General features: G+C 40.1%; 1 protein-coding gene across 3 annotated transcripts in view; it reads left to right on the forward strand.

Annotated features, from left to right (window-relative positions):
- LOC140077185 (uncharacterized) overlaps positions 1-23607 on the forward strand; it is a 38583-nt gene extending 14976 nt beyond the window's left edge. For 2 of the 3 annotated variants that reach the window (XM_072124141.1, XM_072124143.1), the window contains exons 2-9: positions 7926-8033; positions 9634-11250; positions 11492-11591; positions 14486-14637; positions 15198-15310; positions 16836-16916; positions 20483-20602; positions 23329-23607. In XM_072124141.1, the coding sequence (XP_071980242.1) occupies positions 7926-8033; positions 9634-11250; positions 11492-11591; positions 14486-14637; positions 15198-15310; positions 16836-16916; positions 20483-20602; positions 23329-23400 (2363 nt within the window). In that variant the 3' untranslated portion in view covers positions 23401-23607. Of the gene's footprint in view, positions 1-4473; positions 4569-7925; positions 8034-9633; positions 11251-11491; positions 11592-14485; positions 14638-15197; positions 15311-16835; positions 16917-20482; positions 20603-23328 lie in introns of those variants that run through there. The other variant, XM_072124140.1, reaches the window with a different exon arrangement.
- The last annotated feature ends 1117 nt before the right edge of the window (positions 23608-24724 follow it).

The following is a 24724-nucleotide window of genomic DNA, read 5'->3' on the forward strand; positions in this document are numbered from 1 at the left end:
TGCTTGTTCTTCTGTTTGCAATTTATACGCTGCAGATTAACAAAATAGTTAAAGTCTATCTAAAGTGCGTCTATAATAAAACAATAAATCATAATCACTCCGTAGCTGGGTACAAGCTGTAGTGCTGCCGGTAATGATCCTTCTCATGTTTGCCAAGTAGGTGGGCTCTTCTTCAAGTGATGTGAGAGCTATGTCCCACTCTGGACCATTAGGATATTATTTGATACGTTTTAGTATATATAACTTTTTGAAACTTTTTATTTTTGGGAAGCAAGATGTGGTGTCATTCTTAAGATTTTTCTTGTGATTTTTTTTTAAATATATGTTTTATTTATAAAACGTTCAACAGCATGAATGTTTAATTATGGGATGTGACTGGATCTTGTAGGTGTCCATAGATTAGCAGGCCATGGCATCCTCTTTGTACCCTCTGATTGCACATAGGTGATGGGAAGACAAAGGGAAGTCCTGGCATCTAAGAGGTTTAACTGCCCTAATGAAAGTTCTAACCTAATAGCAAAGCATTTGTAGCAGCCAGATTTGGTAGTACCTAAGCTAATCTCCAGGACATGCACTTTCAACCTGAGGAACAAACTCCCAAATGCTTAGGAAAAATGAATCTCTTCTGTATAGGGCTAGGTAGAGGCAGAGAAAAGCAGAAAAAACAAGTTCACGGGGGAGATTTATCACTTCTTTTTCTTTTCTTGGTCACTTTGGTATTTGTGACTTTTCCTAGGGCATTAGTGGATTTGCGTATTATTATTGCGACACACTCCCTTCAAAGTTCTGGGCGCGACCAAGTTTTCAAGTTTTACGCCTAATTTATCACTCAAATCCAAATGTTGAAGTTTCTTGTAAGTCATGTTACAATTTAACAGGTCAAGTTCAGGTCTTACTAAAAAAAAAAAACTCCACTTGCCTGCAGCCATAGGAAAAAAGGCTAAAATGGATCGTGCAAAACATGCCAGAATTAACAAGGAGGATAACCCACAATAAAAAGACCGGCACACAAATCTATAATAAATATGTATGCCCCCGAGCATTAGACATTCTGAGCATGCAAAATATAGAAACATCTTTAATAGAGATGAGCGAGTATACTCGTCCGAACTTGATGCTTGTTCGAGTATTAAGGTAATCGAAACGGCTCGTTGCTCGGACGAGTATTTCCCCTGCTCGAGATCGAGCATTTAATTTAAAAAACACAGTGAAGAACAATGAAGAATAGAATAAAAACAGTGAACACAGGATCATTTAAGTGAAAAACACAGTGAAAAACACAGTGAAGAATAGATTACAGATGTTCGGCACATCTGCTTACTTGTCGGAAGATACGGCGGAACGGTGCGAACAAAATAGCATGTGAAGAACACATTGAAGAACACGGTGAGCAGGACAGAGACACCAGGGAGCAGCACAGAGACACCGGGGAGCAGCACAGAGACACCGGGGAGCGGCAGGCACGGAGACATCGGGCAGCGGCAGGCACGGAGACATCGGGCAGCGGCAGGCACGGAGACATCGGGCAGCGGCAGGCACGGAGACATCGGGCAGCGGCAGGCACGGAGACATCGGGCAGCGGCAGGCACGGAGACATCGGGCAGCGGCAGGCACGGAGACATCGGAAGCGGCAGGCACGGAGACATCGGGCAGCGGCAGGCACGGAGACATCGGGCAGCGACAGGCACGGAGACATCGGGCAGCGGCAGGCACGGAGACACTGGGGCAGCGGCAGGCACGGAGACACTGGGGCAGCGGCAGGCACGGAGACATCGGGCAGCGGCAGGCACCGAGACACCGGGGCAGCGGCACGCACGGAGGCACCGGCACGCACGGAGGCACCGGGGCAGCGACACGTACGGAGACATTGGGGTAGCGGCGCAGAGACATCGGGAAGGGCAGAGAGACAGAGAGATCGGGGAGACTTCAGTGGAAGAAGAGGAGCGGATCCCGGGACAGCGTATCTCCCGACAAGTAAGCAGATGTGCCGAACATCTGCAATCTATTCTTCACTGTGTTTTTCACTGCGTTTTTCACTTAATTGATCCTGTGTTCACTGTTTTTATTCTATTCTTCACTGTTCTTCACATCTGCTAACTTGTCGGGAGATAATATACGCGCGGAACAGTGAAGAATAGATTGCAGATGTTTGCATACATCTGCTAACTTATCAGAAGACATTCTTTTTCAGTTAATTAACACATTTTATTCCCGAACCATAGTCCCTTTGAAAAATGCTCGAGTCTCCCATTGACTTCAATGGGGCTCGTTATTCGAGACGAGCACTCGAGCATCTGGAAAAGTTCGTCTTGAACAACGAGTACCCGAGCATTTTAGTGCTCGCTCATCTCTAATCTTTAATAATTCAGTAATTTTAAGGCCCTTTTACACAAGCATTGCACAGTTTGATCTTCAGAGTGTGGTAAGTTAAAAACTGACATTTTCCCCAGACACCAATCAGTTTTCTGTAAGAATTTATTGAGGATGCGTTCACAAATTGGGGATATTTACTATGGGGTTTACACCTTTTTTTGTGGTGCTTACACCACCTGTTCTGCTTTTCGACCCATTTATTACTTGTTGTTGCCAGAAAAAAAATAGATTTTTCGCCACCCCCGAATGCACTTTGAAAAGGCTTTTTTTGTGGTTTTAAAATTCTGACACAATTAATATGTGTTGCCTTAATTTTTTTGGTACCGGAAAGTGGGGGAGAGTAGACCAAAATAAAATTTGTCTAGCAGAATAGAACCCTAAAATGAACAGTTGAACGAAGAGGAATTGTTGTATTGGGGCCAGATCCTTCCAGTTCTTGCACTTCAAATTCTTTAAAAAGTGTCAGAGATTGAGTTTGCTGCTGCCAGAAACCAGGGCCGGATAAAAGGAGGGGCTCATGGGGCTCGAGCCCCGGGGCTCCCACCACTTTCAATTTTTAAGGGGCCCCCACCAGTTTCCAAGAGTCAGCGATTTAGCTCAGCTCTGTGTCTCTGTCTGCAATGTGCAGCGGCCCATGGCCGCCCAGAACACACACAGGGGTCTAGGATGACAGCTGTGTCAGTGAGACACAGCTGCCTTCACTGGGGGAGATCGCCATTTTCTACAGGGGACACGCGGCTAAAGTCTGCAGGTGGCTGTATACTACAGGGGGCTGGTGGCTTTATACTACAGGGGGCTGGCAGGCTACATACTACAGGGGGCTGGCAGGCTACATACTACAGGGGGCTTGCAGGCTATACACTACAGGGGGTCTGGCATGCTATATACTACAGGGGGCTGGCAGGCTATATACTACAGGGGGGCTGGCAGGCTATATACTACAGGGGGGCTGGCAGGCTATATACTACAGGGCGCTGGCAGTCTATATACTACAGGGGGGCTGGCAGGCTATATACTACAAGGGACTGGCTATATACCTTCAAAAACATTGTTGGAAGGGCCCCCACCAGTTTGCGCCCAGGGGTCCCCACCACCCTTAATCCGGCAGTGCCAGAAACATAACAGGAAGGGCCCCCTGTAGTAATGTACCATGAAGCGCTGGAGAAGGGGGATCTGCTGGACAAGCCTTCAGACAAGGTCAGACACAGATGCATTGGCTGCAGTTGCCATTGCTGTGACTCTCCAGCAGCCTGCTCAGCAATTTGGGACAGAAAATGGTCCAAGCAATAGAAATAATATATGCTGTATCAAAATAGTAGTACTATAGAATATACCATTAACTTCACAAACAAAACAGATGAGTATATAGGAAAATTACTTTATTAAATACACAAAGTTAAAAACATTTAAAATAAAATATATATGCTAAGAACCAATTTCTCCCAGCCTTCCAAATGTGGCCAAAGATAATGACTATCATACAAGATAATGGCAATATGTAGGTCCCCAATGAGAACCGGCGCTTGGCGTGTGCAGTAAAATTGTATTTATTTACAACTCGTTATATATAAAAACAATAAAATAACGAGACGAGTTTCGAATCTGGAATGGATTCTTCCTCAGTCGGGTATCTGAAATGCAATTGAAGGAATCCACCACCGATCACATGCCCTCCCCCCTCGTCGCGCCGGACACATCAAGAGGCTCGGGCCAGAAAACTAGCAAAGAAGCAGTGATAAATTGCAGAGTCGAAGGGAAATCCCACACATCAGAAACATGCGCATTAAAAACTCATTTGAAAGGGGCCTAAATCAAAATAAAATGACAGATCAAAATTGACTTTGTCTGCCCCCAGGAGCCACTCTTGCATATGCAACAAGCATGGGCTCCCATGATCTGGGCATTGTGCATTAAGAAGCTCCATAGATTCTTCTTTCTGCTTTTGCACAAGGACCTAGTACCATAGGACAGGAATCAGATGTTCCTCTTTGAAGTCTTTGACAGCTCATAGATTATCACTGAAACTGAATTCCTAGCAGTCAGGTGATAGTTCAGTTAATTGACTGTTAAGGAGTAGTTAAGAAAACAGAGATGAGAGCTTCAAGCTTGTCAGACTGCTTCTCCGATGAGGACATTCTCTAAAACTGCAATAAAAAAACCCTACGATAAAGAAGAAAGAACTCTACAATCTGATGGTGACATTAAACCTGTTGGGTGGTGCGGTCAAACCTGTCCACGTCACCTAACAGTTCTGCATATGGGTGCCCCTGTGATGTCATTGGAGGCCACCAATAGGTTGCCAAGACAGCTGGAAGTCTTTTAAAGTCTGCTGTATTACAGTCTCTACAAGAGCAGTATATTTGCAATATACAGGTGGTCCCCTACTTAAGAACACCTGACTTACATACGACCCCTAGTTACAAACATACCACTGGATGTTGGTAATTTACTGTACTTTAGTCCTAGGCTACAATAATCAGCTGTAACCATTATCACTGGTGTCTGTAATTAAGCTTTATTGTAAATCCTGGTTCTTTTTAAAATACAATTGTCACAGAGACTAAAAAAATTTTGACTGGGGTTACAATAATAAAGTATACAGTTCCGACTTACATACAAACTCAACTTAAGAACAAACCTGCAGAGCCTTGTACAAGAATCTTGTATGTAACCCGGGGACTGCCTGTACTGCAATACAGTAATATTGCAGTATATTGTGCAAAACACAACATTTCAAGCACAATACAAGGGTTACTTGTTTTAAAAAACTCTCTAACTTGAACCCACTCTATCAATAATCCAAACCAAATAGAAAACATGAGTGCGCATTGGTCCAAATATATCCAAGATACCACAATACTAAAAGGGGTATTCTCATCCGGGCATTCAAATTGAATTTAATTAATCTGAAATATATATAAATTTGTTCAATTAGATGTTATGAAAAAAAATGTACCCGTATGTAGATAATTTCTAATAAATGTAGTCCTATGGTCCTTTACAAACAAGACTGTGTTCTTGGATACGTCCACCTCTGCTGGCATGACTGCAAAAAAAACTAAGTTTTTGTGTAATAAATGTCTGGGAGTTCCTGCGTGTCTCCCAGCCGCCCTTTTGTAATGATCGATGAAGCCGGGTGGTCAGGCAGGACTCAATAGCACATGTCTGGCCACCAATGGAAGATTGCGGGATGGTTGTATCCAAGGAAGCTATCTTGTTTCTAAGGGACAGCATGGCTACATTTATTAGAAATTATCTTCACATGGGAACATTTTTTTTAATAACATCCACTTGTTGTTGAGCTAAATAGCAGTAAACCATACGATTAACTATAAAGTGCTCATGTGCTCATACTGATTCAAAAAATAAAGGAGAGGTGTCATTTTAACCGCACCTTGAAAGACATAAAAATGCCATACAAAAGTTTTCCACCACATTTGGAATTTTTTTTCCACCTTCCCAGTACATAGCACAAATTATTAAATGGTTGCTGAGTGGGTAGCACTTATGCCTTGCAGCTCTGAGGTCCTGGGTTCAAATCCCACCCAGATCAACATCTGCCAAGAGTTTGTATGTTCTCTCCGTGTTTGCATGGGTTTCCTCTGTGTCCTCCAGTTTCCTCCCACACTCCAAAACATACTGGTAGGTTGTTTAGATTGTGAGCACCATGGGGACAGGCACTGATTTGGCAAACTGTGTGCAGCGCTGCATAATCTGTGTGCGCTATATCAATAAAGAAATTATTATTGTTTGTGGACGGAGCTGAGTGAAAAATGGAAACGCAACAACATTTTAAAAATTTGGTCTTGGGGGGGGTTAATAAGACAAAATGGAATGATGGTAGACATATAGAGAGGGACTTTAAATTGTATTCCTTCTAAGCAGGGTTTGTTTTTCTAAGGTTGAATATATTTTTGTTTGGTTAAAGTGTTAAATGTTAAAATAATAAAACTTGTACCACAGTAATCGCAGGCACAACAGATAAGTCTAGAAGGTCAGTGCTACAGGCAACTGCCAGCTCTGTGTTAAGCCCAAACTTTCAGTTTACATAGTGATTCCTAATCTGCTTATTTTATCTGCATGTCAGTAGTATATTGGATCCCACTTGGATTTTCTTTTAAGTAAAACTTGTGTGTGGGTTTTGTGGGGAATCCCTCTAGCAGACACTAAGTAGTATTAGTGCAGGAAGAAGAAAGGTCACAGGCAAGATAAAATCCAAATCATTTTTTTTATTTTTACATTTTAACCAAACATAAATTAAAGGGGTATTCTCGTCTGAGCATTCACATCCAGATTAATTAATTTTCCATATGTAAACATTTCTTCAATTAGATGTCATTAAAAAAATGTTCCCGTGAGAAGATAATTTCTCATAAATGTAGTGATATGGTCCCTTAGAAACAAGACTGTGTCCTTGGATACGGCCACCTCTGCTGGAGGGATTGCACAAAGAAGCTAAAAGTTTTTGTATATGAAATGTCCGGGAGTTACTGCAGGTCCTACAGCCATCCTGTCGTAAGGATTGCTGAAGCCAGGAAGTCAGGAAGGGCTTAATAGCGCATGTGGGGTGGTCGTATAGCCAGAGTGTGGGGTGGTCGTATCCGAGGAAGCTCTTTTGTTTCTAAGGGGCAACATGGCTACATTTATGAGAAATTATCTTCACACAGAAACATTTTTTTAATAACATCCAATTGAAGAAATGTTTACAGATGGCAAATCAATATACGCTAATTAAATTTAAATGCCCAGATAGGAATATCCCTTTAAGCTTTAGTAAAGACTTGTGTAAAATAAACCCTGTTCACCTGAACAATAACCAATACAATTTCAAATCCATCTCTATACCTGGCTGCCTGCACTTGACCCACAGGACACGGTGGCACTCAGTTACCTGTATGACACACTGTGCAGCCTTCAGTTTTCCACATCTATCAATTGTGACATGCAGTTTATATAATGCCCTAATGAGTCATGTGACCAACAACTGGACTGGAGTTCAACTGGAGTAGGGTAAGTAAGTAAATAAGTGTGCAAGATGATTTGCCAATTCACCGATAAAAGCGGTCTATTTTATGTCAATTGGTAGGTAAATTCATCGGGTAGAACGGGGTAGAGCAGGGGGTTTCCAGCGACAGCTCTTTTGACGCTTGCTCAAGCTTTTTCCTTGAGAAAGCACCAGGTGGCACGAAACAGCTGTACTATAAATCTGATATTTATATTGTATCCTGCGGATATGGGATAGATATCATTAAGGACTGGAGAGCCTTTTCATTTTATTAAATGTGTTACTGTTTACATCCTGTCTTTCTGAGCTATTTGATTTTCATGTTGGTAGTTTTTGTCGGTTATACTGGATCCATTCATTTGTATCTATAGATATCATTAAGGACATAACTCCATTAAGAATGGATGACACAGCTGTACCATAATCAGTGACATCGTATTAATATACGTATAATTAATAAAAAAAACTCTTTCTGTCAATTTTGTATGCAAGGGCATCTTTCAGTGGCATGTTTATTGTAATGGTTCTTTCTGCCCTCCATTTTTAGGCACCATGATGCTTGCGGTATATAACTACAATTCCCCAAGAGAACTTGTAACGAGATCAGCCCTGGGTACAGTGCTCATTATCCTATGCTTGATCCTAGCACACATAGGTAAATAAGAAGTATTGATCCTTTAGAACTTTGTATTATCTTATTAACCTGGAGTATAAGTCATGTAGTTTATAATTAGTCTGTGAAAATAACCTTGACTATCATACTATACATGCATATGTACAAATCTCTATACCAAGAAGCACCACTTACTATTGATATACAGGCAGTCCCCGGGTTACATACAAGATAGGGTCTGTAGGTTTGTTCTTAAGTTGAATTTGTATGTAAGTCGGAACTGTATATTTTATCATTGTAATCCCAGCCAGAACTTTTTTGGTCTCTGTGACAATTGGATTTTAAAAATGTTGGGTTGTCATAAGAACCAGGATTAACACTAAAGCTTCATTACAGACACATTTGATAACTGTTACAGCTCATCATTGTAGCCTAGGACTAAAGTAGAATAAATTACCAATATCCAGAGGTCCGTTTGTAATTAGGGGTCGTATGTAAGTCGAGTGTTCTTAAGTAGGGGACCGCCTGTATACTACTCTATATGTCATTCAAGTCACAATTGCATAGTGAATTAGGTTGAAAAAAGACACAGGTCCATCAACACAATAATTCTACAGAGTTGATGCAGATGAAGGCAAAAGCCATCACATGGTAAAGATTTGCTGCTCTTAAAGAATAGAATCACTGAATGGGGTGATTGGGGAATGAGGTGTAGAAAAAGTAGAGGATGTCCTCGTGTTATGATTACTGGTCTAGGAATAAAAAGATAAAGTGGTCGGCCACTATAACTCATGTTTTTTATAATGTGTTTTTTTTTTTTGTAATTTGTGGCAGGCAGAATATTTGGTAAGTTACCAATTTACATCTATAAAAAGTTATGCACTGCTTTCTTTAAATGCAAAGTATATCCCCCTGGTTCCGAAATATCTGTTTCCCTTATCAGCTGCCATTCCGGTCTATAAAATGGCAGCAGATGCAGTGTTATGAGTTTCTAACTGTCCTTAATCAATCTACCTTCCAGGACCTTAAGTTTGTATCCATTTATACTGTCATAAGATCCTGGAAGGTAGGTTGTTCATGGACAGTAAAAGATCCCATGTCCCTCCATTTCTGGCAGCTGATAAGGTAAAAAACATTACTGAACCAGGGGATCTACATATTAAGAAAGCAGTGCAGAACATTTCATAGATGTATATTGGTATATTTTCAGAAGAAAAATCTCTGAAGTGCCCATTCAGGTCGTGGTACATTGAATTTACTCTAGATCTTCCCATTTTCTTGCCAATTCACCAAGTAGGCTAAACTTAAGTCATCAATACAATTCCTATTAAACTTACACCATACAAGTTAAATAATTCAATCTGTATTCTTAGAAAATTACAGAGTCATTGGTAAAATTAGGAGGTACATTTAGCTTTGTGGCCTGGTTAAGAAACATACCGTATAAACTCGAGTATAAGCCGACCCAAGTATAAGCCGAGGCCCCTCATTTTACCACAAAAACCTGGTAAAACCTATATTTTTTTATTCGAGTATAAGCCGAGTTTGGGGTTTCAGCAAATTTTTTTGTGCTGAAAAACTAGGCTTATACTCGAGTATATATGGTAAGTCTTTTAACATGCTTATTTTTTTTTTCTTTTAGGAGCCATGAAACAATTCAGTCCTCATCCTCATCTTCTGACCTTATGTATGACTGTCTCAGCGCTTTGGAGCAATACTGGCATTTTACAGCTGTACATAGATAACAATATTCTTCCAGCCTCGCAGTTTTGTGAAGCAGTATTCCCTGGTTTGCTTGCCATTTCATGTGCCTTTCTCATAATAGGGTGTGTTGGGACACTCCTAAAACAAGGGCCCCTACCCGTTATGGCCTTTGCGCTAGGCTTAGCTAATCTCCATGTTCTCGCGATGTGTAATAACAACACACTTGGTCCGTCAGGTATTGGATGTAACTTTATGATTGTTACAACTACCAGTCTTTATCTTGTGGGATTAAGATTTTGGGAAATTTTGAAAAGAAAACCCATCCATTCAATTGTGACTCGTGTCCATTCCAAAAAATTTATTTCAAGAAACCACCTTATTGTGACAGGAATTATGGTGAATATGGTGTCATCCAGTGTGCTTTGTGGAAAGCTTATTGGAACGACTGGTACACTTTTCTTTGCCCAAGCTCACTTTATGTTCACATCAGCCTTGTACCAACTCATAGTCACCGTTGCCTCATTTTGTGCCTCAGACATTTTGAATGCAGCGTTCTTCAGCTTTCTCTCTTTCCTAAAGTTTGCAGAAGGATATTCACTCTTAAATCAGCCGAACATATCAAGTGACCCATTGCTTCCTCTCCCGTTCATGGTTGTATTTGCAGTCCTTTTTGGCATTTTGGCTTGCTTGATGTCTTTAAAAAACCTCTATTTTGGCATATATACATTACTCTATGCAGTTTACTGTGCTTCTCTAACCCTTCCGAGTGGCATTGACAGTATTGTGCCACAAGTGATTAATCTAATACTCTTCATAGCTTCAGGAATCTACATGTTTCTGAGGCTTCTTCTATCAAGGGCAGAGTTTAAAACCTCCCCAAGACATGGTCTTCTTGCAATTATCAACTCCTGCCTTAAATTTCTCAAGATAAAGCAAAGGAAATTTGTGTTTTGTTTATATTCTGATGCCTTCAGATTTAAGGAAGTCGATGCTATTGGCCATGCATTTAACACTCTTGCTGTATTTTCTATCATTATCGAGACATACGCGACCTTTGTTTTGGTCATTGTGGCTGGGATCATGGTATTCATAGCTGGCTTACTGTCTGCATCTGCTGGTAAAACCTTGGAGAGCAGTGCTCTGATCTTTTATGGAATTTGGTGGATCATTTTTGGGACAGTAAAATATTGGAGTCTATATGTGTCAGTAAGGCAGTTTCATGTAGCGATGGGGATAATATGCTTTCTCGTATTAAATGGCTTTATTACAGCCTGTATGATAATGCTCAGCAAAGTCTGGTTCGTAAATTCCTTAACTTTTGAGATTCTTCTTATAATTATTCTGCTGAAAACATTTGCTATTCTAAATTGGGAATACACTGTCGCTTTCGGTGTACTCTTTGGTGTTGTAAGCTTCTACTGCTTTTTGGCTTCCATACTTAATGGATCGGTGGAGACTCCACATCTCCCTTGGGGTGAACCATTCCTAAAACGTCAAGGTCACATGCCATGTGTGCTTCCTGCAAAGAAAATGTCATCAATTAAGAAAATAGCAGGTAAGAAATAGTTTCTTATAACACAAAATGTCACATTGATGAATGATTAGAGATTAGAGCGGTCACAATGGTCGGGTTCAGCTTTCGGGTTCAGCCACCTGACCTGGACATATTAGCCAGGGGGAATAGCAATATGTCCAGGTCAGGTGGAAGAATGATGAACCTGACCATCGGGGTTGCTCATCTCTATTAATTATTAATTGAATATAATAATAAAACACATACCTGTCATGAATTTCAGATATCATGAGTACAGGAGGGATCTGTGTAATTCCTGCAGATGAGGGCTATGTTATTGCAGCAGCTTGTCAGTTCCCAGACTCTGTGCAGAAACTCTCCATGTAAGTAGAATATTCAGCAGTTTCTATTCTTAATAAAATAAAAGTTATTTTGGTTGTACAGTACAGACCCCGGATTACATACAAGATAGGTTCTGTAGGTTTGTCCTTCAGTTGAAGTTGTATGTAAGTCGGAACTGTATATTTTATAATTGTAACCTCAACCAAATTTTTTCTTGGTCTCTGTGACAATTGGATTTTAAAAATGTTGGGTCGTCATAAGAACCAGGATTAGCAAAAAAGCCTAATTGCAGACACCTGTGATAACTGTTACAGCTGTTTATTGTATTGTGTTCTTAAGTAGGATACCACCTGTAGTCAATAAAGTGGAGAAGAAAAGTATCTAAATAGGATCCATTAGCATTTATGGGAATTTTTTTTTAAACACATCAGCCATAGTTGTAAAGATTCTAGTGACTACACAATTCCTGACGCTAGTTCTCTCAGAGAATAAGAATGATAAAATAAAATGAAACTTAGAAACTTAGAATAGACCTCCTAGTCTAGGTATACATTGTGTCCTATTTATTTCTATACTAGTATAAGGAGGTAGCTTTACGCATCAGAAATATTCTATGCTGCTTTGCCCAATAAAAAAGAAAAAGGAAAAAATTCTCATTTGTGTACATTGTAATGCATGAATCTTAATATTGGTGATTGTAGGAGCTTTATCTGATTCTGAACCTTAGCTACCTATCCTGATCTTTGGCTTGTACTAAGGGTGATTATTGCTTGCCCTGACCTTGTCCCATTTGTGACTTTTCTCCTTGCCTTGACCCCCTGGTGCTACGATACATCATATTTTATCAGATGCTCAGTGTGACAATGAGGGACAGAACATACTCTTTTACTAACTGCATACATCATGTGGACATGACTGTAAAGGGTAAATCCACTGACCCTATCACAGCAGAGTCCAGTTCCCCTTAAAATGTTAAATTGTCTAGGTGGGTAAAAATATGTTGGGAGCCTTGCCGATCACATTAAAAGAACTTTATTACCCAACCTTCTATTGGCGCTTACTATTACTGGATAAAGGCTAGAGACTGGACTGAAGCCAACCTGGCCCAAATAAAGGGATTGTCAACCCACTGACCATTGTATCACCTTTGCCATACAGATTTACTAAGTCTTCTGAGTTCTGGATTTATAGAAACACCCTCAAACAAATGTTTACTGAACATATATGGGATGTGTCATTCCCACTAAGCTGGATTACAAATTTTACTGGTACTTGGCCAAATGTCTCAGTATAACGCCCTGCTCTTCTAAAGCCTTAAGAATAGGAAATGCAAATCAGTGTAGACAAGAATGTTTTTATTGTCATGTAATAGAAATGGCTTTAGGAAACAAGGAAATATTATGATTCATAGCAATCCCTGTTATAATTCATGGATTACAAAAATATAATTATGAAGTTACGATCAAGGACCAAAGAGGTTTCTGTGGTCTTAAGTGCAGGGAAGCCACCAACAGTCCACGGGATTGATATTTTATATTCATGATAGATATGTCTAGGTGGTTAAAAATATGTTGGGAACCTTGCAATTCATATTCAAAGAACTTTATCACCCCACCTTCCATTAGTGCATACTATTAGCCCTGTCACATATCTAGGAATTTGGATGAGGGCCAGCTAGAACAGGGACCAACCTGTTTAATGGCCTGCACATAGAAGACATATTGGGGCACATTTACTTGGGGTCCGTGGACCGCATTTTCGTCGGGTCTCCCGACTTTTTCAGTTTTGCGCCGCATTTAACTGGGGCTTTTGGCACACTCGATTGGATATTGGCGCATTGGCACCGACTTTCACACGACACAAATCGGGGGGCGGTTTGTCGGATGATCCGACGGATTGGGACAACGCGCAGGATTTAATATTTCAAATTGTGTCGGAAGACATGCACTCACATACACCGGGAAGAAGAAGGTGAACTCTGGCGGACCTCAGCAGGGAAGCCACAGATGCAGGAAACTGGACGCATGATCTTAGTGTATCGCAGCAGCTCCGAATCCTCGTTGGACAACGCACCTCGGGGATCGCGACGGGATGGGTAAGTAAATGTGCCCCATTAAGTTCACTGGCCACATTCTTTTTAAAAGTGATATGGCACGAAATATTTTGAACCATTTTTATATTTGAACTTGCCAAAAATGTATCCCATGTGCCTATTTTAACAAACTGATTTTGAAGTTGAATTGGCCCTTTTAATAGTGCCCCTTTTCATTTGAGCCACTTGAGCAAATACCCCCCACATAATAAGGCTTCCACAGCTCTTAATAACCCCCTTAATAGTGCTGTCTCTCTCATTTGTGCCACCTATTTAAGACCCATTGAATAGATCCCAATGTTCTTAATGCCCCACTTAACGGGAACCTGCCATTTAAGTTAATACATCCAATATAAACCACCCAAATATAAAGCATTGCCCTTAACCCTAAATTGTTACTTTCCATGGCTGCAATGTTAAACAGTTTGTAAACTTAAATGAAACTACGTCTAGTCTTTCATTAATTAATAGTTTTTTACTTCAATGTGTTTTTATGTATTATTTTTATAACTTTGTGATCACAGTTTAACTACTATATCAATTGAGTAGGGGGATGCCAATGTGCCAACAATTAAACTTGTGAGCAGTGTGTGTCTTGATGTACTTGTAGGCATCTTATAGCTTGTAACATCAGGTCGGGTGAAGTGGATTTACCCTTTAGAGTCGCATCCAAAGTCATATGTGTAGATGGTGATTGTGACACTGAGCATCTGATTAAAAATGATGCAAGTAGAAGGTTTGGATCATAACCTGGTGAACTCTTAATCCTCTGGGGACAGAACACAGAATGGATGTAACATTTATGCAATGATGAACATTAACACAAAATCTATTTTGTTGCAGAATTGATGCAGACAATACAGACAGCACGATGTCCATTATTATTACCAGTTTATCTCACCTGCAACCTATAAAGTGTTTGCTCAGCACATTGGTGTGGGATTTCATAGAAGGTCTATGGCCAAATCCTGTTGGTATTCTATTGCCTGAAATGGGTAAGCTGTTTCTATGGAATTCTTATTTTTTGGATTCTTTAGTTAAATAAGTGTTGCAACGGGACACGGGGTGGCTGGAGATGAGCTCCTTTCACTTTTATGGGACTTTCTGGATGGCTTAGAAGACTGACAGGGGTGTAACTTGAGGGGGTGCATAGGGTGTGGTCGTATCTGGCCCTAGATGTGTCATTCTACCATATGAGAAGACTAGTAGTACAAACCATACCCTTATAATCGTGGGTCTGGCACAGACTTTACACTGGAGCCCATCAGTTTCAAGTCACGCCACTCAAAACAGATATATGGCAAAAATCCTTTTTTAAAACAAAATTTTGCACACACAGTATAAGCTGACCAGAGTATAAGCCGAGACCCCTAGTTTTACCACCAAAAACTGGGAAATCCTAATGTATTGAATAATTGTATAGCTTTCATTAGTTAAACAATATCAGTTATTTGCTGAAAGTGGACAACCCCTTTAAATCCAATGGCAAAAAAATTAAGTTCTCTTTAAGTTTGATAAAATTTCTTGTATATTTTTGTCTTTTTGTTCATATTAGGAGACTGGTTGGATGGATTTCGACTGGCAACCTCCTCCTCACTTTTGGGACCTTCAAAGAATGTGATCATATATATTTCAGACTGTGGAGTTACTACTCAAGTCATTCATCAGGTGAGTATTGTATAGGACTAACAACACAGAAATCATGTTCAAGTGATATAATATATTTCTATACATCCTCTTGTCGAAAAGAGGGTGACTCCAGTATTCTGAAGAAACTGAAACCCATAGCAGGCACAGAGCCTAGACCAGGTGGCTGACTCTGCCACACCAAGGGCAACACTGGAAAGACTCCCCATCCCAGCTTCTATGGCTCATGGCTGCTTGCAACACATTTCTATTTTTTGATCAATCAATTTTAATGTTTACAAGACATTAAAAGGCGATCTGTCACAAAGAGACATGAACAATCACCACAAAAAAGATGCACATTAAAAACTAATGTAAGGTGTCACAATTTGGAAAATAACATATCTAGCCCTTAGTGATACCAAAGGGTTATCTTCCGAAACGCATCACCTTACGTTTATTATTTTTTAATGTGCGCCCTTTTTTTTTTTTTTCTTCTGGTGATTGTTCATGTCTTTTCTGTGACAAATCTCCTTTTTACATCTTGGAAACATTAAAATGTAGTTTTTACTCTTTTTTTCGAATACTTTTTGGGTGCTGGAGTTCACCTTGTCTCCTCACAGTGACCATTAAATGTATGAATTGAAAATATGTACATTCAAAAAATGAATGTTGTAAAGCACCATTTGTAGGTAGAAATTCCATAGATTTATGCTACTTGCCTGTGGTGCCAACTGGATATGCTGTTATTGTACAGAAAAACAGGTAGGCTAAACCTTATGGGCGCTGACCACCGTTTAGGAGTATCAACAACCGTAAACACTGTCTCGACGCCAATAAAAATTTTTCACAAGAACAAGTATAAAAATGTTTAGAAACATAGGATAAAATGATGAAAATAATTAATTACAATCCTTCTAACGCGCTTCGAGTCGGATGACCCTTTCTCAAAGGTAGGACTAACAGAGTGTTTGGTACACAGATATTTAAGGTACTGGTCACATGACATACACAGCTGAGTAACTGGCCTCAATGCATCCCCATTGAGGATGAAATGCGTTAGAAAGATTGTAATTAATTATTTTCATCATTTAATCCTATGTTTTTTAAACATTTTTATACCTGTTCATGTCAATAAATTTGATTGGAGTAGTGCCAGTGTTTACGGTCATTGATACTCCTAACTAGTGGTCAGTGCCCATAAAGTTTAGCCCACCTTTTTATCCATACTATACACAAGCGGCCCACCACATGGGAGCCGGTGTTTTTTTCGGCTAAAGGAGTTGCGAACCGTGCCCGGACCTACACTGGAATTTCCACCCTTCAAAAGGTTACAACAGCCAAATTGGCTTATGGTGAGCACCCCATTGGGGACCATTCTTTATACTTCCATTCTTTCATGATGTTATTACCTGAGACGCCACCCTCCGTTTTGTTGTTTTGTTTTTTTCTCGCTATGCTGTTATTGTAGGTGGAATAAAAGCGAGTAGAATAAGAATTGACATGTGGTAGCAATAAGCTAGGAAGTAGAATGTAGCATTCAGCTTTTATGTTTTTACTATTACAGGTGGGGCCTATTGCTGTGCGATCATTGGCTAAAGGAACACAACTTAATCCAGGGCAAATGTTCCCACAAATGCTAACTAAGGTAAAATGGATGTTCACATATGTGATACATATTTTTGGAAGTATCTTTATTTAAATAAAAAGTACATCATCCATTTTTTTCACTCTGACCACTTGACCTAATACACCCTAATTCTGCAGGAGGTTTTATTTGTATAACTCATTTCATTTACATCCCACACTACACAGACAGAATTATAATAAAAGAAACCTGTATACAAAACCTTACACACAATTTATTTCATTCATTACTAGCAAGAGATGATGCAAAAGCAATATGTATTCTTATCTACTACCCCAATGTGCAAGGAGTCCACCTAAAATACTCCCAATAGATATCAATGAGTTGCTCTAGTCTATTACTATTGCTGTCTATGTCCATGAGGCTGCAGTAAAGTAGATCACTAAACGCTGTTACTAGAGCTCAGGCAAGATGGCGACCCAATAACCATGGAGGGAAAATAGGAGAAATAGGAGCTTATTCCACTAAAATCTAGCATCTACGGCAGGCACAAAACGATCCCAATATCATCTGGTTCCAGTTATTTTTTAGATAACACTAAGACTACTATTTTGTTGTTGTTGGGGGGTTGTTGCTGTAAGATGTGCTTCAATTTTTTACATGCACCATATAGATCGCAAATATTAGAAGAACCTCAAATCTGAGCAGAGTTCACAGAAGCTGTTTTTAACTACATAGAGCACCACTCTTGTTCATGTATTGTATTGCAGCCCCACGTTAAAACAACAGAAATCCCCTATACCACAATGCTATAAAACTGCACTACAATCCAAGATTTTTACAAATGTTACATTTTTCAATCCTCTACCTTTAAATTCTCAAGGTATAATAACATAATACTATTCAATTATGCTCTTAAACCGAAAATGGTACGTACATTTTTCATCATTTATATTATTCTTTTAGAATCCTTTTAATTTAAAAGGGTTTTATCTTGGATCCATCATTCCTATAGTCTGCATTTGCTGCATCTTTGATGAGTGACCCATGTGCTTCAAAGTATCAAAAGGCTTGACAGAACTTCAAGTAGGTTAAAATAAGCTTCAAAGTTTAGTCAGCCCGCAAGATTTCCTTCTGAAGAGTAGACTCCTAAAAGTGAAGACTGGGTTTAATATAAATGAGGTCCGATATTTGAAAGAGAAACAGACTGGAATCAATGAGATGTAAAAGCTATGCAAGGTCTTCTTAAGTGCTTTAGCTGAGCACTTACGGTGCTAACTGTGATCGGCCTCATATGTGTCTACAATCCACAACTGATGCATCCTTAAACCAGACTGTTATACATTGTACAAAAAACAAACTTCAATAACCTCTCAGTTGCTCTTGATTGTCATTAAGGGAATTTCTTTAACCTTAGGACTTACTTGTCATACGGTAAATTATATGAGCGATTATCATTTTTCGACCAATGATAATATTTTTTTAAAGAGTAATTGAAAGTTTTAATGGCGTCATTGAAAACATGTAAAAAATTTGCAAAAATGTACCCTACTGCTCTGTACACAGATACACAGGCAGACTCCTTACAGCTGATCATTGTAGCCTGGGACTATAGTAACATCCAGAGAGCTTCACCAGAGGTCACAGGGGGCAGAGGGGTCCGTCTTTAACAAGGGGTCGTCTGTAAGACGAGTGTTCTTAAGTAGGGGACCGCCTGTACCTGTATATAAAAGCTGCAGATGTCAGATTATGGTAATACATATAAATCTATTTTTCCAAAGTTGCTGTATAAAAGCTTCTATAAATTTTGATATCTCCAAACTTGTACTGAACCAAAGAATAATGGAGAAGTGGCATTTGCACCTTACAGTATTTTTTTTTCAACTCCACTGCATCTGTAATATTTGTAGAATGACTGACAATTTGTATTTTAGATTTAAAAAACCTTCATGTGTCTAGGTTAACATAATGTAAAGGAAATCTACCATCAGGATCAAGCATGATAAACCAAGGACACTTACTCACAGATCCAGGCACTGTGACTGTGGTATATTTCTTATCCATGGCTCCTCCTTCCTTTTTAAATCAACTTTTAAACAGTGGTTAATGTATAATAATGGAAGCCTAGTGGGGTCATGGTATAACTTGGTGGGGATACAAACTTTAGAAGTGGGAGTACAATTAGTTATACTATACACAAGTAGGACACAAGGTGATCATAATCTATAGGAATGAGGTTACGCATGGTTATAGTGGTCAATGACTATGTTATCTATTGGATTCTAATTGAAAAAGATAGGTTTAAATTTGATTATATTTGTTACCACTGACAGAATATCAACATAATTACTTAGAAAATAGAAAATCATTATACAGTAACTGTTTAGTATAAATGGGCTTTAAATTAGGATATGTTCCAGCACTTGGCTTGCTGCTTAGAGTAACAAATGGTTACAGCACAACTTATTCATTTGTTACCTTTAAGCTGTGTGGTATCTATTTGTCACAAGTAACTACCAGAGATTAATGGGTCACACACAGCATAATAATAACAAATTAACAGCTTGTTGGTTACACTCACAAATGGGGAACATACAGCTCAGTGGTTGTAATCTTTTGCAGTCGCAACGTACAATAACTGTACTGTATATAGCGGGCGAGTCATGGTGGGATAGCACATCCTCAGTCTCTAGACACACAGCAGTAGTATCTTCTTGGTTTTTCCCAGCTATCCTACCAGTTCCTTTAAAAAAAAAAATAGACGTCTCAATGACATCACCAACTTTTAGCAGTCCTAAGGGGGATGGGGGCATGCTGGTGGAACAGGATCGGTGTCCTTCCTATAATCCTTTGTACACAGTGGCAGCGAGCATTGATCAGCACACAGAGGAATGCTGGGAGAGCACACATCAGGTTGTCTCCGCTTGCTTCAGATAACAAAACATTGCATAACAAAACATTGAAAAGAAAGCATAGAAAAGGTAAAACCTCCAAACTTCCCACATGTCCGCCCCATGGACGTCATGGACGTGTAGTAATATGTACTTATCAATATTTGAAGCAACATTGATTCTATAAATTGCTTCCTATCCTTAGTTTAGTCTTCCAAATTATTGTGCACAAGCCTTGATGGAGTTGTAATTAGACATAAGCAGATCCAAACATCCTGTTCGGGTGCCATGGCTAGAAGCTAGTGCCACTAACTTGCTAGATTGGTTGTTCAGCCCCCAATCTGGCAATATGTCTGGATTGCGTGGGCTGTACCCTAAACCTGGATGAACTCATCTCTAGTCATAATTACTTACCATAAAAGGAATTGTGAATATTCCCCATTTATTCCCCCTCCACGCCAAGTGGACCGCCATGGGAGTTCCATGCTTGCATACCCGGTATTGCCTGCCCTACTAGCTGTTATGGCGCAGGACCTGGCATAGATTGTCTGGCCACATGGTCTGCCAACAGCTACATAAAGAGGCCATAGCCTCTTAATATAGTCAGTGGAAGCAAAGCAGGAGGACATCAAGCTCAGGAACATAGGCCAGAACATGAGCCAATCTTCTTTACTTATGTGTAATATATGTAATCTGTATAAATGTAATCAATGTATCTGCACATTTGTTTTCCAGGTTAATGGGATCCTTCTTGATAAGGGACATATTGCTAATGAATTTACTATTGTGGACTGTACAGAGATTAAGACAGGAAATATCAATTTTGTCAAGGTTGGAACAGTACCTAAAACTCAGGTAATGTCACGAGTATGGGCAGAAGAGGGAAAGCTAAAAAAATACTGCAGAATGGTTATTCTAAAGAAAGCAACGGATGCGAATACATTTTGTCCATGTTTTTCCTTTAAAAATTGAATGGTAAATTGCCAATTGGGTGTTAACATTTAGTGGTGTGTCCCTGCATAGTGTCATTTTGTGCAATCAGTGCAGACAGTGTGAAATATTGCAGGGATGAACACACCAACTGGCTACACCCAGTTGTCAATTAACTTTGTAAGATTATATTGGATTAGATTCGATTTTTTCTAATAGTTAATAGATTTTTAACAACTAAAACAAGGGGAAAAAAAGTTATGTACCGCTTTTGTGTATAAAATCTGTGTCACTTCAGAAAGACTGTTATACCATGCCTGATGGAGGGTCCTAAGCTGTCCCTAAAGCTTGTAACATCTTATATTTACATTAACCATTCAAAAGTATCACAATCTCAAGAAGATGACTTTATTTGACCCATCAAAAGCAATAGGAATTACAACTAAAATAGACCCTGCCCTTTAAAAATTGTGCCTTCAACTTATCATTATCTTTTCACTATAAAACAGTTAAATATCAGCTTTTTGAAAGCTTCTATACCCCACCAATCAACAATTAAGTAACATATTTTGTGCAATTTTTACAGGCCCTGCCAGGAAATATTGAGCGTGCAGGTGTGGGGCAGGAATTCCCTGTGCTCGCCCACTCTGCTGCCGGCCCTGCCAAGCTTAAGCCAGCCACTTCCAGACTGTATAGAGAACACAGGTGTAGGGCAGGAACCCCTCACCCACTCTGCTGCCGGCCCTGCCAAGCTTACGCCAGCCTCTTGCAGACTGTATAGAGAACACAGGTGTAGGGCAGGAACCCCCCAACCACTCTGCTGCCGGCCCTGCCAAGCTTAAGCCAGCCTCTTGCAGACTGTATAGAGAACACAGGTGTAGGGCAGGAACCCCCCAACCACTCTGCTGCCGGCCCTGCCAAGCTTAAGCCAGCCTCTTCCAGACTGTATAGAGAACACAGGTGTAGGTCAGGAACCCCTTGCACACTCTGCTGCCGGCCCTGCCAAGCTTAAGCCAGCCTCTTCCAGACTGTATCGAGAACACAGGTGTAGGTCAGGAACCCCTCACCCACTCTGCTGCTGGCCCTGCCAAGCTTAAGCCAGCCTCTTCCAGACTGTGTAGAGAACACAGGTGTAGGGCAGGAACCCCTCAACCACTCTGCTGCTGGCCCTGCCAAGCTTAAGCCAGCCTCTGCCAGACTGTATAGAGAACACAGGTGTAGGGCAGGAACCCCTTGCACACTCTGCTGCTGGCCCTGCCAAGCTTAAGCCAGCCTCTGCCAGACTGTATAGAGAACACAGGTGTAGGGCAGGAACCCCTTGCACACTCTGCTGCTGGCCCTGCCAAGCTTAAGCCAGCCTCTGCCAGACTGTATAGAGAACACAGGTGTACGGCAGGAACCCCTCACCCACTCTGCTGCTGGCCATGCCCACTCCATGCCCTTCCACATCTACTTGGAATGGAGGTGGCGTAAAGGGGGAAGTAACTGCAATTATTTTAGCGCTTGTAGGCCAGAATCCTGGCATGCATGCACTGATGAAACTCCTCCATGTACTATTGATAATTACCAGTAATACACTGTTGTATTCGTTGTCAAATCCCTTTAAATGTAAACTTTCCCACTCACTATAATTTTATGCTCCTTGAAAATGCCAATCCTTCTTGTTTTAGGCATTATTGTTAGAATCGGTGGAGTAGTCTCTCTCAAATCTATACATTTCATAAATATTGGGGCACATTTACTTACCTGGTCCCTGCGCGATCCCCGAGGTGCGTTGTCCGCCAGAATCCACATCTGCCGCGATTCATGAAGATCGTGCGCCCGAGTTCCTGCATGCGTCGCTTCCCCGCTGAGGTCCGCCGGAGTTCACCATCTTCCTCCCGGTGTATGTAAGTGCGTGGCGTGCGACACAATGCACCAAAATCCGATCACGTGCGCCAAAAAACCTTTCTAAATGCGGCGCACATCAGAAATCCTTGGGTATTCCGATGATAGTGTGAGCCCCAATAAATTCCTGGGCAATTTCAAGTACTATACAAATACACATGGTAGATTTGTCCGAAAAAAAAATCTGACTTTAACCCTGATAAAGCATATTTCTATAAACCCCATTTCAGCAACAAATCTGCCCCACACGACGATCACCTTGATTTATGACAATTTATTACACAGTGAGCGTTGTCTGTGCCGACACATGCCAACCATGCATTTATTTTTATTCTTAAGCTGCTCCATCCAAGTTAATTCTAGAAATATACAAATGAGTCTGAAGTGCTGCAGGGGCAATAAAAGACCACCTTAGGGCTGTGCCCCTACAACAATTACAAACACCCTGCTACACTGACACCATCCAGCACCTTCAGCAGCGAGATGTGGAAATGGAGCCCGAAGGTGCACTTCAGCCTAATTTGCATATTTGTAAAGTTAAGTTTTTTGGTATGTAAAGAGCAGCTGGATAGTAAAATCAAAGTCATGAGGGGCATATGTGGGCATAGACCTACGTAACATAGCAGTTAGTTTGGGTGTAGACATTGTGGTGAGGGGTTCCCTTTAAAACTATACATGTTTTTTATCTATTGCTGTATGTGAAAAAGTAGAGCCAGATCATGTACCAGACAAGCTTACCAACAGTTGTGCTTTCTTTATCGTAGGTCCTGAATGTTCTGCATACAGTCATGTTCAGAAGGAAAAACAGTATTGACAGTATCTCAATCCATTTATGAGAGGACCATATACAAGGGATCATTTCTCTCCGAGAAGAAAGTTTAATGGAGACAACTTCTGACACTTTATTGTGTAGTATTGTACATCAAGCACACTTACTGGCTGGCGTGTGTCCCTGAACCAGGATCCATGCTTCCTTTATATTCTAATGGCATTGTTTAGGGGGGGAAAAAAATATCATCTTTTATAATTATGCAAATGAGCCTCAGGAGATATTGTCTACATCACAGAAGCCCCTTCTGGCTCCATTGTCTGCTAATTATGCACAGTTCTGCTGTCTGCTGTTAATTCCACCTCCTCAGTCAGAGAGGTGGTGATGTCGTGATGTCATATTTAGCAGGCGACAAAGGAGGAAGGGGCTTCTGTGATGTAGAGAAGATCCCCGAGGTTCATTTGCATAGTTTTAAAAGTTAATTTTCTTTAAAAAAAAGGCAATTGGAAAATAAAGGAAGCTGAGATCCTGTTTCAGGGGACACACACCAGCCTATAGGGGTGCTTGGTGTACAATACTGCACCCATGTGGTAGATTTCCTTTAATATATATATATATATATATATATATATATATATATATATATATATATATATATATATATATAATAATTTATGTCCATGAAATTACAAAGACAAACATTTCATTTAAATATTCATTAAATAAGCATATTTTTGTATTATAATTGTATATAGAGAGAGATTGTTTAATGTACTATAGACTGTAAATACCTATTTTTCTGACAAGTCGAACAATGAAGGAATAAAAATGTAAGCTATAAGCTATAGAACTGAAAGCTTCAGCAAGTCAAGCTACAATTATAATACAGTATTTTTCGGACTATAAGGCGCACCGGAGTATAAGGGGCACCATCAATAAATGCCTGCTAAAACGTCTAGGTTCATATATAAGGTGCACCGGATTAAAAGGCGCACCTGATTATAAGGATGAATGACCATTAGGTGGCAGACCTGTGCACAGTTCAAGGCAGCTGTTGTCTGCAAGTATGGTTCATATATAAGGCGCACTGGACTATAAGGCGCAGCTTTGATTTCTGAGAAAATCAAAGGATTTTTAGTGCGCCTTATAGTCCGAAAAATACGGTAATAACTTCCCCACCTATAAATCTTAAGTACAAGTTGTGTAATCCAAAACCTGCACTTTAAATATTTTGTTTAAAATCCAAATTGCAAGGATTTCTAACATGTAAATTAAATTTAGCTACCTTAAGTATTACTTATATGGCTGTTACAGTTGTTACCAAATTTATTCCATATAATTATAACTGCCAAAACTTCTGCTGTTATAGAGGTGGTCTCGCTTGCTAATAA

Source organism: Engystomops pustulosus, chromosome 9, assembly GCF_040894005.1.
Source record: "Engystomops pustulosus chromosome 9, aEngPut4.maternal, whole genome shotgun sequence".
Classification (NCBI taxonomy): Eukaryota; Metazoa; Chordata; class Amphibia; order Anura; family Leptodactylidae; genus Engystomops; species Engystomops pustulosus.